The sequence below is a fragment of the Coenobita brevimanus genome, chromosome 90 (assembly GCF_032717465.1).
Source record: "Coenobita brevimanus isolate Jiangsu-jjx chromosome 90, ASM3271746v2, whole genome shotgun sequence".
NCBI classification, from domain to species: Eukaryota; Metazoa; Arthropoda; class Malacostraca; order Decapoda; family Coenobitidae; genus Coenobita; species Coenobita brevimanus.
The window spans coordinates 3,825,392-3,842,274 of NC_137043.1; the positions used below are offsets into that span (position 1 = coordinate 3,825,392).

General features: G+C 39.7%; 1 protein-coding gene across 1 annotated transcript in view; it reads right to left on the bottom strand.

Moving 5' to 3' along the window:
• LOC145411546 (apolipoprotein D-like) overlaps positions 1-13,483 on the bottom strand; it is a 33,139-nt gene extending 19,656 nt beyond the window's left edge. The window contains exon 1 of the mRNA XM_080281556.1: positions 13,476-13,483. Coding sequence (XP_080137682.1) covers positions 13,476-13,483 — 8 coding nt within the window. The remainder of the gene's footprint in view (positions 1-13,475) is intronic.
• Between the last annotated feature and the right edge of the window lie 3,400 nt (positions 13,484-16,883).

The following is a 16,883-nucleotide window of genomic DNA, read 5'->3' on the forward strand; positions in this document are numbered from 1 at the left end:
GGCGATAACTTAAGTATAGACGGCGATATCTTAAGTATAGACGGCGATATCTTAAGTATAGACGGCGATATCTTAAGTATAGACGGCGATATCTTAATGTATAGACGGCGATATCTTAAGTATAGACGGCGATATCTTAAAAGTAAGTATAGACGGCGATATCTTAAAAGTATAGACGGCGATATCTTAATAGTATAGACGGCGATATCTTAAAAGTATAGACGGCGATATCTTAAAAGTATAGACGGCGATATCTTAAAATGGATAGAATGCTGGCTGAAAGGACGAAAGCAGAAAGTATTAATAAATGGAACTAAGTCGGACTGGGGATTAGTAACTAGCGGTGTACCACAGGGTTCAGTACTCGGTCCCTTATTATTTATCATATATATAAATGATCTAGACTTAGGAGTCAATAGCAGCATCAGCAAATTTGCCGACGATACAAAAATAGGGCGTATCATTAACTCGACTGACGATTGCCTTAACTTACAAAAAGACCTCGATACATTGTCCAAATGGTCTAAAACTTGGCAAATGGAATTTAACGTTGAAAAATGTAAAGTACTTAACGTAGGCAAGACCATTGGAGATACTAAATACAGCTTAGATAACAAAGAAATTAGCAAATCGGAATGCGAGAGAGATCTAGGAGTTATGATTAGTAACGACCTTGAACCTAGGCAACAGTGTATTAATGCGAGAAATAAAGCAAATAGGGTCCTAGGATTTATTTCGAGAAGCGTGAGCAATAGATCATCTAAAGTAATACTAAAACTTTATCTAGCATTAGTAAGGCCACATTTAGACTACGCAGTACAATTCTGGTGTCCTTACTATAGAATGGATATTAATTCGTTAGAAAATGTACAGAGAAGAATGACTAAAATGATACATGACGTCTGGAACCTGTCATATGAAGACAGACTGAAAAGACTAAGTCTGCATTCGCTAGAGAGGCGTAGAGTAAGGGGAGACTTAATTGAGGTGTTTAAGTGGATGAATGGTATAAATAAGGGAGATATTAGCAAGGTACTTAAAGTGAGCATACAGGATAGAACTAAAAATAATGGTTTCAAACTAGAAAAATTCCGTTTCAGAAAGGAAATCGGTAGAAATTGGTTTGGTAATAGAGTAGTAGACGAATGGAATAAGCTACCTAGTAAAGTAGTTGCTGCCTCTTCCATTGAGAGTTTCAAGCATAGGCTAGATAAGCATATGACAAATAAGGGGTGGATATAGAATAAAGAAAATCTTATAACCAATACTAATTCAAAAAAAATTTCTTTTCAGGTTACACTATGATAGTCTCTATTCTCCTTTCACACTTTCCTGTAAAATGTCCACGCCAGTTTTTCTATACGGCGTGGTGTTCTTTCTGACTTTTTCCTGCCGGCTTCGGCTGGAGGGTTTGGAGGGCGGGGGAGAGCCTTCTTCTTTGCTGTCCTTATCTCATTCTAGTAGTTCAGTTACTCTTCTAGGAGCTGCCTAGCATGGGCCCGCCGGCCTACTGCAGTTATCCTCTCTTCTTATGTTCTTATGTTCTTATATCCACCCCTTATTTGTCATATGCTTATCTACCTATGCTTGAAACTCTCAGTGGAAGAGGCAGCAACTACTTTACTAGGTAGCTTATTCCATTCGTCTACTACTCTATTACCAAACCAATTTCTACCTATTTCCAATCGTGTATGTGTACTACAACCACTAGTAGTAGGCTACTAGTGGTTGTAGTAGTAGTAATTGTTGTTGTTGCTGAAGTAGTAGTGTTGGTGGTGGTGGTGGTAGCAGTAGTTGTTGCTGTTGCTGAAGTAGTAGTGGTGGTGGTCGTTTTAGTAATAGTAGTAGTAGAAGTAGTAGCAGCAGCAGCAGTAGCAAATGTTGTTGTTGTTCTTGTAGTATTGATGGTGGTGATGGCAGTAGTAGCAGTCGTCGAGAAAGTCAACCTGCTTTGTTTCGTACCGTAAAACCAATAATAATAATAATAATAATAATAATAATAATAATAATAACAATAATAATAATAACAATAATAATAAATACAATTACAAGACACATATACAAATAAATAAAGGGAATACTTCTGTACAAATACAGTTCAATACCCACAGTATTTACATTCGGGAATTTCTGTAGTATGTAAATAAGTACTTTATATTACAAATTACTTAATGTATGTGTAGTAGTTCTAGTTGTTGAAGTAGTAGTAGTGGTGGCGATGGTGGTAGTAGTAGTAGTAGTAGTAGTAGTAAAGTTGCACCGTTATTATTATTATTGTTATTATTATTATTATTATTATTATTATTATTATTAGTAGTAGTAGTAGTAGTAGTAGTAGTGGTTGTAGAAGCAGTAGTAGTAGTTATACAGTAGTAGCAGTAACAGTAGTAGTAGTAGCAGCAGCAGTATTATACCCTTTCTCAGGAAACATGAGGGAGAGAATTTTACAAAGCCTTTGCCAAAATCGGAACACGAGTGACCGTGTGAAGGATTAAGAGGTCCCCTCGGGATTCTGGACCTTCCTCCTTCCCTCTTCCGTTTTCTTTCCTCAACACACACACACACACACACACACACACACACACACGACGCTTAAATAATAAAACAATGTGTAGCCTCTATCTGTCAGTGCCCAGATATCGGTCCATATGAGGAGGGATGGAGAATGGGAGTGGCCCGGGTCGGAATGTGGGGAGGGTTAGCGTGAGGAAGCCAATGAAATAGCCATGAAAGATGAAGAAAAATTATATTATTTTATCTTATTATTTTATTACTATTTTTTATGAAAAACATAAACTGATTTACAATAGTATTACTGATCGAAGGATTAACAGTAGCATTTCCATTATAAATATTCATTATATTCTGAAATTTACATTGAAAATACCATCTCTCTCTCTCTCTCTCTCTCTCTCTCTCTCTCTCTCTCTCTCTCTCTCTCTCTCTCTATCTATCTATCTATCACTCGATATTCATGTCTCCCTCATCTAAACCTTCTTCTTCACTGGTGGAATCCCCCTCCCCCCATCCCGTTAATCCGATCCCTCCTCTTCCCTAGGCTACTCAGCTATCACTATGAAAACACACACACACACACACACACACACACACACACACGATGCTTAAGTAATAAAACAATGTGAAGCCTCTGTTTATCTATCAGTGCCCAGCAGGGGAGGAAGTCGTAAAACCTTGTCCTTGGTCTTTTGCAATAGTGTCTATTTCATACTCTTGCCTGTCTTTGTTTCTTTCCACCAGATCTAGCAGCTCTAGCTTGGGGTGTTGTGGGTTGTGTTGAACGTTGTTCTCCCTCTGCCATTCTATTATTTCATTTTTACGGGAAGCCTGCGTTGGTGCTTTATTGAGGATCTTAGAGTGGTACGAAGCGTTGTCCAGAATGAGCAGTGAATGGGGTGGGATGTTTGGGAGTAACTGGTCTTCGAACCATGCTTTGAAAGTGTGGTGGTTCATTGATTGGTGGTAATCTCCTCTGTTACCATTCTGAGATTTGAACATGTTCAAACCTCCACGCACGAATCTATCCTCTCCGCCTGCATGTATAATGATAAATCTGGATCCTCTGCCACTTTTCGGGCCCAATTTTCCATCTGCAGTTGTCCAGCATTTATTGACACTCTTGTTTTGATTAACCCAAGTCTCATTTATGTAAATCTCTTGCCGTGGGTTGATTGATTCTCTGTTTTCTTGTATTTTTCTTAGATAAAATGTTCGTGCCAAAGCAATATCACGTCGTTCCATCAGAATTTTTCGTCCTTTATCTGATTTCTTGAAAGTATATCCATTCTTTCTCAGGAGTCTGTGAAGGCTTGCTCTTGATCCCTTAAAATTAATATCCTCCTTTACCTTCGCTAAAATGTGATCCAAATTCGGAACTTCACCTCTCTCATAAAATGATGCGACAATTCTGCGAAGACATGCCATATCAAATGCGTCCATGCTGTCCACCACGTGCGACCTCACAATACAACACAACACAATGTGCGACACAACAACACAACACAACACATTGTGTGTCACCACAACACAACGTGCGTCACCACAACACAACGTGCGACACCACAACTGAACACAACACAACGTGCGACACCACGACACAACACAACACAACGTGCGACATCACAATACAACACAACACAACGTGCGACACCACACCACAACATAACACAACACAACAGAACGTGCGACACAACAACACAACACAACACAACGTGCGACACCAAGGCACAACACAACACAACACAACGTGCGACATCACAATACAACACAACACAACGTGTGACACCACACCACAACCAGGCTTGGGTTCGAGTACATTTTTCTGTACTCGAGTTCAAGTACGATTACATTACGGTATCACGAATCCAAGTACAAGTACAAGTACTCCGTTTTATAGCTGAACACGAGTCCAAGTATGAGTACATTTGTGCTGTACTCGAATCCAAGTACGAGTACATTTTAGTAATTTAACCTCAATTGCTTTCAGCAGTTTATTGTGTGTATGTAGGTATATAATGTCCAGGCAGCGGTTTTTCGCTCCTTGCAATTAGTACCAAGGTGCTAACATATTAAAAGTAGCTTATCAGGAGTTAATGGGCGTGGCTGTAATACCACTTGACCTCATTGACTCACCAACCCAGGCCACCTGGCCTCTCCAAGGACACACCATTGTTACCCTCACCACTTTTATATATCATGGTTGTACTCGAAAGTACTCGTAAAATTGTCGAGTACTTTGAGTCCGAGTACAAATACAAGTACAAGTACTACGGAAATTTTAAACCCGAGTACAAGTACAAGTACAAGTACATTATATTGTGTACTTAAGTACGAGTACGAGTACGAGTCCATGTACTCGGACCCAAGCCTGACCACAACATAACACAACACAACACAACATAACACAACACAACATAACACAACACAACACAACGTGCGACAGCACAGCACAACACAACACAAAGTGCGACACCACAACTGAACACAACACAGCGTGCGACACCACAACACAACACAACACAGCGTACGACATCAATACAACACAACACAACGTGCAACACCACACCACAACATAACACAACACAACACAACACAACACAACACAACATGCGACACAACAACACAACACAACACAATGTGCGACACCACAACACAACACAACACCACACCACACCAACACATAACATGAATGCACCAAGCTATATTGCTTATAAAGGTATCTATATTTTGATGACATGTATAATTAGTACGTACCTTGTAAGTTCGTTGATGAAATGAGAATATGGATATCCAGCTCTGATTGAACTTACAGATTCTTGATGACAGGCGAATCAAGCTCAAAAAAAAAAAAGTAAAATAAAAGGAATAATATGCCATTAAATCTAAATATACAAAGAATATCTGGTCCAATATTTTTCGTTTATTTTTAGCGCTTTGTAACTCAAAAAAAAAAAAAAAGTTGCATTCAAAAACAGGAACCACAGTTCATATTGACCTGTGAGCATAGCGGGTCACTTATACCCAGGGTTGCCAAGGTCGCGGTTTTCCCGCCAAATTGGGCTCGTTTTGAAGCTCTTCCGCGGGCAGATTTTACCGGTCGCGGGTTGCGGTTTTTTGGGCTGGTTTGAAAACTGTCGCGGTTTTTTGGGCTAGTATGGAGTTAAACCACATCACGACAATATACTGAGAGAGAGAGAGAGAGAGAGAGAGAGAGAGAGAGAGAGAGAGAGAGAGAGAGAGAGAGTGTTTAAACATATGGCGGAGAGAGACCCCCTAATACTCCCACAGGGACCAGTGGATGCAGCCAGTGCGGAGACTCCGGAGAGAGTTTTGTTTTATCCCAATTATCGTTGCCAGCAAGCACTGCTGCAATAGAGAGGATTTTCTCTCAGTATAATTTAGTGAAAAGTAAATGAAGAAACAGACAGCAACATGAAACAGTTGAAAACACTCTTCATGTTAGAGCAATATGCGGACATAAAATCTGTTGTAATGATTTCACAAACAAAATTATGTTAGCAAATTTCACATATGACGTACACAGCATCGAAACACAGTGATGATGATCATATAGATTTTTGAATAATATAAGTGTGATGGAAAGTTGACTCAGAGGGAGAGAAAATACCTTCACTTGCATGTTGTATTACCTAGTGTAATGATAAGTATATTTCAACAGAATCATTGTTGTTTTATGGGAAATAGGGAAAGTTTAAGTGAATCAAGTGATCATTTCAGGCATTAATAGGGACCTATATATGAATTATTAATATAAAACACTAATTTCGCATAAATAGAGGATTTTTAAAAAAATTATTGGTGTTGGGCTACTTTTGGGCTGGTTTTCAGTTGGGTTTCCGCGGGCAGAGCAGGGTGCGACTTGGCAACCCTGCTTATACCCATTCATTGATTGTGTGTGTGTGTGTGTGTGTGTGTGTGTGTGTGTGTGTCTTGCCGTCAGGCCTTGTCCCTGGCAAGCCTGTATTCCCACAGGTTGTTAAATCAGATGCCTCCGGCCTTTGACAGTGACTGTGGAGTAAAATAGACTATATTCTACCCTCGTCTTTCCTGAGACAGACTATAGTAGTAATGATGGTGTTGGTGGTGATTGTCGTAGCGGCAGCAGCAACAACAACAGTAGTAATAGTAGTAGTAATGGGGTGGTGGTGGTGTTTGTTGTGATTGTAGTTGTGATATTGCAAAAACATCAGCCACTACTACTACTACTACTACCAGTACAATGCATTTCATCATTATATACATTAATTTATCCCATTCTTAATCGTTCAGAAATATTTAATATTTTCATTCTACCATAATATTCACTACTTTTGATATTCTTACATTTTTAAGGATTTTCCTTTATTCATTGTTCTTCTCTCTCTCTCTCTCTCTCTCTCTCTTTATTTCTAAACAACCATGAAAGACGAGGTACCATTTACTTTTAAGTCATGCCATGTATATTATGAAAAACTATGAGCGATGTTATACGCGGCATAACATGCCTCTTATCTCTAATTAAATTACGAAAAAAAAAAAAAATGATTAGGTGACGACGACGACGACGACGACGACGACGACTACTACTACTACTACTACTACTACTACTACTACTACTATTTGTACTATTACTACTACTACTCTTTCTACTGCTACTGTAATACTACTACTACTACTACTACTACTACTAGTACTATTACTACTACTACTACTTACTACAGCTACTACTACTACTACTACTGCTACTACTACTACTACTACTACTACTACTACTACTACTACTACTCTTTCTACTGCTACTGTACTACTACTACTACTACTACTACTACTACTATGGTCAGACTCAAATATGAAGTCCGTTTGGGTGGGTCCCGAGTGGGGATTTCCCTCTCTACAGCTCTGCCAAACCTCCTCTCTCTCTCTCTCTCTCTCTCTAATTTGATTGAGAAAGTTGTTATATATTTATAAGTTGTGTTTTCTTCTATATTGTTTCGACCTTTTTTCCACACCACCACTGAAGTAAAAGTCTTGCGCGTTTTTTTTTTATAGAGGTTTCCCCAGTAGGCATAAGTCCTCTCTCTGATCTTTCTTTTAGAAAATACTTGTTCACATTGTAAATAAGCTCTTTCTCCCGACTGTGGAGCACACGAGAGCGAGTCGGAGTAGCTGCCATCGTGGGTGGGGATAAGGCAGGAAGTGACCGGTCACCTGAAGTCTGAGGTGGGTGTCCTTGACCTCTGGCAACGTCGGAAAGCGACGTTGTCACGTGGTGTGGAATTTATACAAATCATTGCTATTATCCTAAAAAGCGACACATTCATAGCACTATATAGCCTTATCTAATATAATTAATAAGTACAGAATATTTAATATACACTTTCAAATAGTAAATAGCTTACATATGACAGAGAGAGAGATAGGTACTGGGATTGATGCGGCAGAGCTGTAGAGAGGGAAATCCCCTCTCGGGCCCCACCCAAACGGACTTCATATTTGAGTCTGACCGTAGTACTATTACTACTACTACTACTTACTACAGCTACTACTACTACTACTACTGCTACTACTACTACTACTACTACTTTGTTTTTACAGATGAATAGAAGATAGAAAAACATTAACAAATAAAAAAATCCATACCAGATTACAGGTGTCCTCCATTCATAAATAATTGTAACAGTTGGCCTTGCACAGTCCTGAAGGTTGAAGTTTTGGGAGAAACTAATCTGGGGATAAGAGTTCCAAAGAGATGCGATTCACGAAACAATTGAATACCTGTACTGAAAGGCAGAAGTTCTGGAATATGGCTGAGTGACGTTCCAGTCATGAGTGCTACCAAATGTCCGTGTAGCACGAGGGAAGGCATGAGGAGGTGGCACCATGGACGCAACTTCGTCTGAGCATTTGCCATTAAAGTATCTGTAAAATAACGCACGGGAGGCAACGTTCCTTCTTACTTGTAGGGGAGGTAGTTTATTTGTAGTAATAGAGTTAGTAATAATTCTAACAGCTTTGTTCTGAATTTTGCCTAGTTGTTTTACTACAACCTCTCCACATCCACTCCGCAAGGGTGAGCAATATTCCAGATGAGAGCGCACATATCCTGCAAATCAGCGAAGAAGCTCCGGACTCTACAATAATACAAGTCTCTTTGAGGCGGTATTAGCAAGTGATCAAAAGTGAGAGGTCCAGCTGAGGGCATTGTTAAACCAAACACTGGGAATTTCAGTACTTTTAGAGTTAAGAATATTGGTTGCACTGAGGGTAATATATGAATCAGGCAATATCTGTCTACAAACTGTATACATTTGGCTTTCCTAGCATCAAATAAGTCAATGTTATTTTGTTCCCATTCCGTGATCTTAAATAAGTCTTGATTTATGGAGACTGCTGTACTGAGTTGGGAGTTAGAGATATTAAACTTTGTGAATGGGTGCTTAAGTGTGAATGATCAGTGAAGCGTTGAGTCATTTGGATGTGAGTGAATGGGATTATGGGTGACAGACAAGAGATCACCAACATGAATGAGAAACAGGGTTGGAGGTGAAATAAATCCGCTCATTTAAGAACATAAGAAGAGAGGATAACTGCAGTAGGCCGGTTGGCCCATGCTAGGCAGCTCCTAGAAGAGTAACTAAACTACTAGAATGAGATAAGGATAGCAAAGAAGAAGGCTCTCCCCCGCCCACCAAATCCTCCAGCCGAAGCCGGCAGGAAAAAGTCAGAAAGAACACCACGCCTGTTTTACTGCCAGTGGTATACATATACACTGACTAGATATACACACCCAACCCAAATATACACATTCTTTGTGTTTATATGTCACAAAATTAATTTCCTTCAATATATATCTTGTCACATTATGGTCTAGGTCTCTATGCTATATTGTACGTCTTATCCTACGTAAATATGAATATGGCTAAATACTGTCTTTATTAATCTCTAAAATGGCAAAGTTTCTCTAGATTTCATTTATCTAGATATAGATATTTGATATTTATGATTTCTTTGCATACCTGGGGTAGTTAATAAAACGGGAGAATAAATAGCAGATATCATAGTTAACCCTACTTTATAAAACTTTTCTTTTTATAGACAGTTTTCTTTGGTAATGTTTAGATGAATAACTGAAAGATATTTTCAAAGCCGTTCTATCTATCTATCTATCTATCTATATCCAGACGCCACAATTCCGTAAGGGGTTGCCGTTTGTCTTGAGTTAATTGTTTTAAGGGGAGGGGCACTAACCCTCCGCCAACTCACTTACTGTCACGCAGGGAAGAGGTATGGGCTGGTTATATGGTTACCACCCAGCATTTAAATGATTTCCTAGCTTACAGGAAAAGTATGGTTTGTCACTAAAGGTAAAGCCACCTGAAAAGGAAAGAAGAGCAATAATATGTGATGGGAAATATGGATGAAATAGGAAAAGGGGACTAGACTCTACGTCCTTTCAATTCAGTGTTTACGTTGTTCTGCCTAAGTAGTGGCGGCGCATCCTAGTTGGTGACGTCAGTGCAGGCCCTCTATAATAATAATAATAATAATACTTAATTACTATTCCTGATACCAGTTACTGTGCATCATATCTCTCCCTACCGGCATTTTCTTTTTAAATTTAATTCTGAATGTGTTGTCATCATATTACATACAATTCCCTGAGAAATTAATCCCCCTCTCTCTGTATGTATCTGTCTACCTTTTGATCTGTTTAGCAGTCAATCAGTCAATCAATCTATGTATATACCTACTTATCTATCTACTGTATCTGTCTACTTATGTGTGTATCTACTGTATCTATTTACCTATGTATCTGTCTACTGTATCTATCTATCCATGTATCTGTCAATTGCATCTATCTGCCTATGTATCCATCTACTGTATCTATCTGCCTATGTATCCATCTACTGTATCTATCTACCTATGTATCTATCTACTGTATCTATCTGCCTATGTATCTATCTACTGTATCTATCAGTGTACTATCAACTGTATCTATCTGCCAATGTATCTATTTACTTTGTCTATCTACCCATGTGTCTATCTAACTGTTTGTCTATCTCACTGTAGCCAGTGGCCATAATCCCATAAAAGTTGGCCGTAAACAAATCGCCCCCACGTCACCCTGTCCTTTGCCATCATTGCCCTGCTTCCAACTCACCCCACCCTCTCTCATACACCTCTCAACTCCATCTCTCCATCTCATCCTCTCCCTCTCCACCTCATCAGCACACTTGTATACTCTCCTAGTCAGTTTCTCAATCTCCAAACCTGTAATCTCGTAGGCCTGGGAGACTCCTTGGCAACTCCTTAACGCTTCATTTATGTCTTTGATAAGTTAACTCTGTAATGGTGGGAACAACTCTAGTGATTTATTCATATGAGGGGAAGCATTAAAAACCTGGGTGGTAATATTGTCACCATTAACTCTCTCATGGCCGAGACAAGTCTCCTACACCCACCAGAATACCACCATATATCAAACATCGAAACGACCATACCGAGTTCGAAACATGTATCAAAGCTCCAAAACTGAATCATGTATCAAACCTTTCAAAACTGAACTCTGTATCAAACCCATCAAAACTGAACCATGTCTCAAAGTTATGAAAACTGAACCATGCATCAAAGCTATGAAAACTGAACCATGCATCAATGCTACGAAAACTGAACCATGCATCAATGCTACGAAAACTGAACCATGCATCAAAGCTATGAAACTGAATCATACATCAAAGCTGTGAAAACTGAACCATGCATGAAAGCTATGAAAACTGAATCATGCATCAAAGCTATGAAAACTGAACCATGTATCAAAGCTACCAAAACTGAACCATGCATCAAAGCTATGAAAACTGAACCATGTATCAAAGCTACCAAAACTGAACCATGCATTAAAGCTATGAAAACTGAACGATGCATCATAGGTACCAAAACTGAACCATGTATCAAAGCTACCAAAACTGAACCATGCATCAAAGCTATCAAAACTGAACCATGTATCAAAGCTACCAAAACTGAACCATGCATCAAAGCTACCAAAACTGAACCATGCATCAAAGCTACCAAAACTGAACCATGCATCAAAGCTACCAAAACTGAACCATGCATCAAAGCTACCAAAACTGAACCATGCATCAAAGCTACCAAAACTAAACCATGCATCAAAGCTACGAAAACTGAACCATGCATCAAAGCTACCAAAACTAAACCATGCATCAAAGCTACCAAAACTGAACCATGCATCAAAGCTACCAAAACTGAAACATGTATGAGGACTCCAAAATAACCATCAAAACAGAAACTTGTATCAAATCTCCAAAATGGCTGCTCAAGCTCTGAAACACGCATAGAAGCTCCAAACTGACCATCAAAACTCAAAATAAAATTATTGTAAAATCTCTAAAGAGATCATCATAACTCATCAACATGTCTCGATGCTTTAAGTGGCTATCAAAGCTCCGAAACATGCCAAAGCTTAAAGTGTCTCTGAGAGCTCTGAAACATGTATCGAAGTCCAAAATGACCATTAGGCCTCTGAAACATGAACCAAACCTTCGAAATGACTATTCAAATTCTGAAACACCAATGAAAGCTTTAAACTGACCATTAGAGCCCTGAAATAAACGTCAGTGCTCTAGAAATGATTTTGGAAGATATGAAACATGTATCACAGCTCTAAAAAGACCATTGAAGCACTGAAACATGTGCCTCAGGCTTCTTAATGACTATCAAAGCTCTGAAACATGTATCAACACTTCTAAATTACCAGTATAGTTTGAAATGACCTCTGAAGCTCTGGACTAACCAGTGAATCTCTAAAATATTTATTGAACTTTTCTGAATGACTTCTAACTCTCCTATTTGACTATCAAAGCTCCAAAATGGCTATGAATATTATCAAACAATTTTCACAGTTCCCATATTACTTTATTAGCTCCAAAATATCGTTTCAAGTTCTAAAGCAGGTTTTGACACTCTTGAAATGATCATCAAGCATCACAATAAATAACGAAGTTAAAAAAAAAAAAAAAAAAAAAAAAAATGGAGGAACAAGTCAAGAGTGAGAGCAGTGGAAATGAGCTACTTGAGTGGAGCATGTGGAGTGACATGGAGGGACAGGTTGACGAATGAAGAAGTGAAGGAACGTTGTGGGGTGGATGTGGATGTGGTTGAAAAGACTAGGAGAAATACACTGAAGTGGTTTGGACATGTGGAGAGAATGGAGAATGAAAGACTGACTAAGAGGGTGTATGTAGGTGAGGTGGAGGGAGGGAGAAGGAGGGCTAGACTGAGAATGAGGTGGAGGGATGGAGTTGAGAGGTATATGAGGGAGGGGGAGTGAGTTGGGGGGAGGGTAGTCAAATGGTGGGTGACAGAACGACTTGGAGGCGTTTTGTCTGCGGCCACCCTTTGCGGGATTAGGGCGTCGGACTATAGATAGATAGATAGATAGATATAGAAAAAGTTGAAATGTCGAATAAATAGTTTTGAATAGGCTAAAGAAATAATCTCCAAAATAACTTTTGAAACATGAATCTATCTTTGTCTGTCTGTCTGTCTATCTATCAGTCTGTCTACCTATCTATCTGTCGATCTGTTTATCTAGACATAGATCTATGAAATTAGCGGCATATGACCCTGGCAATTGCGCCGCCAGATTTTAATATTATTCAATCAGTGTATGAAAGTGAAACTGTACTGAACCTCTGACAAACCAACAAAGCCTCAAAGCAACTATCAAAAGGTCAAACTAACTCTACAGGCCACAGAATATATTTATTTCTGTAATCCACAAAGTGTTTATAGCAGGTTTTCCCTGTCCTCCTCGTTCACCTCAACGCCGTTTATGTTGTCCAAATCACCGTAATATAATTCTACAGTGCACAGAAATATCACATCCACTCTTAAGATCCACAGCGTAATTAGAGCGGCTTTTCCCGCCCCTTTTTCCTCACCTCATCATCGTTTATGTACAATTGAACTTTCAGAATCAACACCACAGCTTCAGAATGTTTGTCAGAAGCTGCAAAACGAATCTACAAGCCAAAAAATCATCATATTCACTGCTAAGATTCACAAAGTAATCAGGGCGGCTTTCCTCACTCCTTTTCTTTCACCTCATCATCGTTTATGTACACTTGAACTTTCAAAATAAATACCACAGCTTCAGAATGTTTATCAGAAGCTGCAAAACAAATCTACAACCCACAAAATCACAATCACGTCCACTGCTAAGATCCACCAAGGGATTATAGCAGGTTCTCCCGCTTCTCTTCGTCCACCTCGTCGTCGTACATGTCGTCCATATCGTCGTCATCGTAAAATAAATCGTCGTCGCTCCAGTGGTTCGTCTCTTCCTTGTGGGCCTCGACAGACATTCGGGTTGGGAACACGTCTTCACACGTTGAGCACCTGTGGGTGAAAGATTGGCTGACAGAGAGAGAGAGAGAGAGAGAGAGAGAGAGAGAGAGAGAGAGGGGGACACAGGTTATTAGACATTAAACAAGTCCTACATTCAGATTAAGAGTCAGAGAATGGATAGATTTTCTCACCTCTTTATGCAGGTAGAATAAAAACGAAAAAAAGTTAATATGTAAAATAAATGTGTTCTGCATAGTTCTTGTGATCCCCCATGGCTCACTACAAGGGAATAAACCCGTCCCTCTGCGTCACGTCATACAGGTAGGTCCTCTGCTGCTGGCTCTAGTTCTTGTGGTGGGTACAAATGCATAATTCTGGTGCTGCCTGACACAAGAGTATGGCCACGGGGAGTGTCCAGCACAGTTGTAGCTTGACAGCCTTGTGTCCAGTGATGTAGGCAGCAACTTATACAATTACCTTGCATAATTACAAAATTTGTATATCAAGGATTCTGTGCTTATATGGACAATGAACTCAGTCCTGGCATCAACATCCTGGGTTTGTAATCACCCAGCTCAGGAGGGGGCCACTCAAGCTAAGAAACAGCATCTTGGGCATCAAACCACTCAGCCCAGGGGGCAGCACGGCGACTGTGCCAACTACTGGCCAAGATGGCTCCCTGGAGGACTCAGCAGATATCGGGAAAAATCTGAGAGGGCTGGTGGTTGGTTCAGCAGGAGCCTGTGTTTCAGGGGGCGAGACTGTGCTTAGTGAGAGGGTCAGGCTGCTGCTTTCTTGTGTAAAGTCTCCTAGATTAGAGCGAGGGGAATATATGGAGCGGTACAGCCAAGTGACTTTAAGTGAGGTAGAGTCTGCCCGAGCACAGTACACAAAAGACTGGTTCGACAGGGCATCTAGATGATTAAGCTATATCTTACTTCTGCAGTGTCACAAAAGCCTGGTGTATTAGTGACGGCAGAACTTTCTACTGACACAATGATACAGGCTATAGCTTACCTCTGCAGAGTCAGAAAGGCTTGATGTAATACTTAAGGCAGAGCTCTCTGGTGACGCAAGAGGAGACAGAATCCATGATCACATGTGCTTCCAGGACATCCACTGATTTTCATCTATGGAGCTTGTATGAGGAGAAGCAAGTGTTTAATACACAAGAAAAAGTCATGAAAAAATGTTCTAGGACGCCTCCTAAGCCACTCGGAATACGATTGTTAATGTTAAGAGATGAGAATTACAGGTGTACTGTAATCCTTTTGTGAACACTGTGTAGGTAGGCTAGAGCAAAAGTATATCAGTACACACTTTCTGCAAAACAATCTAACACCATGCATGATGGCTTCTACAAAATCCACCATGACTACCCAACGTTGACAATTTGATTTTCATGACGTTGCCATATGCATCGTGCTTCAAACATTTTCCTCTCAGTATTGTTCTCACGTGCACATCCAATAACAGCTTAATTGGATGGGACGGCACGAGCTGCATTGATCATTTGAGGTATTTTCAGACTTACCTGCCTGGTATGGTTTGAGATGCTTTTTCAAATCGTATATACAGCTCACACAATGCTAGTTAATTGATTTCTTAAAAATAGCGGAAAGACAATTAGAAACTTAAATAGGATACGAAAACAGAAAAAAATTACAAAGAAAGTGGACAGTCCTTTGACAATATTGGAATTCTTGAAAAATACTGAGAATTGTATGTTCTTGTATACTTCTGGCAACAGCTAAATATACTGCTCTGATACTACCAATACTGAGATGTACTGTACTGTTATGATACTACTCTTTAGCCAGTTTCAGCAGTGTTCTCTCTCTCTCTCTCTCTCTCTCTCTCTCTCTCTCTCTCTCTCTCTCTCTCTCTCTCTCTCTCTCTCACATACCCATATTGCCGTCTCCTCGTTGGATGTGAAGCCAGGAGTCTGGGAGTCTCAAACGCCCTGTCACAAGCGTTGTAAGTCAGCGCTTCATCTAAGGAGTGGATGGTGGTTAGTGACATTAGATGTGGATATTACCCCCTCCATACGCACATAATCACATACTACCATACCACACCTCATAGGATCATATTCTCTCTCTCTCTCTCTCTCTCTCTCTCTCTCTCTCTCCCTCTCTCTCTCTCTCTCTCTCTCTCTCGTTTGCTCAATACAGCAACAATCAGCTTAACTCCCTAACAATAGAGCTACATTACTGAAGCTCTCATACATGCTTCAGTATTAATCCCGTGAACTCCATGGCGTATTGTTAACATCATCATCACCATCATCTAATCCTTACACATCATCGTCATCAACATCATCATATAATCCTTACACATCATCGTCATCATCATCATTATCATCATCATCATCATCTAATCCTTACACATCATCACCATTATCACCATCATCACCTAATCCCTACTCACCATCATCATCATCACTCATCGTCATCTGACCTCTACATATTATCGTCATCATCATTATTTTCATTATCATCACCATCGTTATCATCATCGTTATCACCGATCCTTACTCATCATCATCATTATCATGATCATCATAATATCCGCACTCACCATCAACATAATCAGCATCATATCCCCACCTTTCATCATCATCATCATCATCACCATCATATTCCCACCTATCATCATCATCATCATGATCATCATCATCATCATCATAGTCATAGGATCATCATCATATCACAGTCATCACTATCACCATCACCATATCCAAATTCACCATGATCAGTCATCACTCACTTTTCTCAATATCATAATCATCATCACCCACCATCATCACTATCATCACTAACCATCACCATCATCACTTACCATCATCACTCACCATCATTACCATCATTATCACCATCATCACAATCATCACCACCATCATCACTATCATCAGTTACCATCATCACTCACCATCATCACCATCATCACTCACCATCATCATCACCACTCACCATCATCACTATCATCATCATTGTCATACT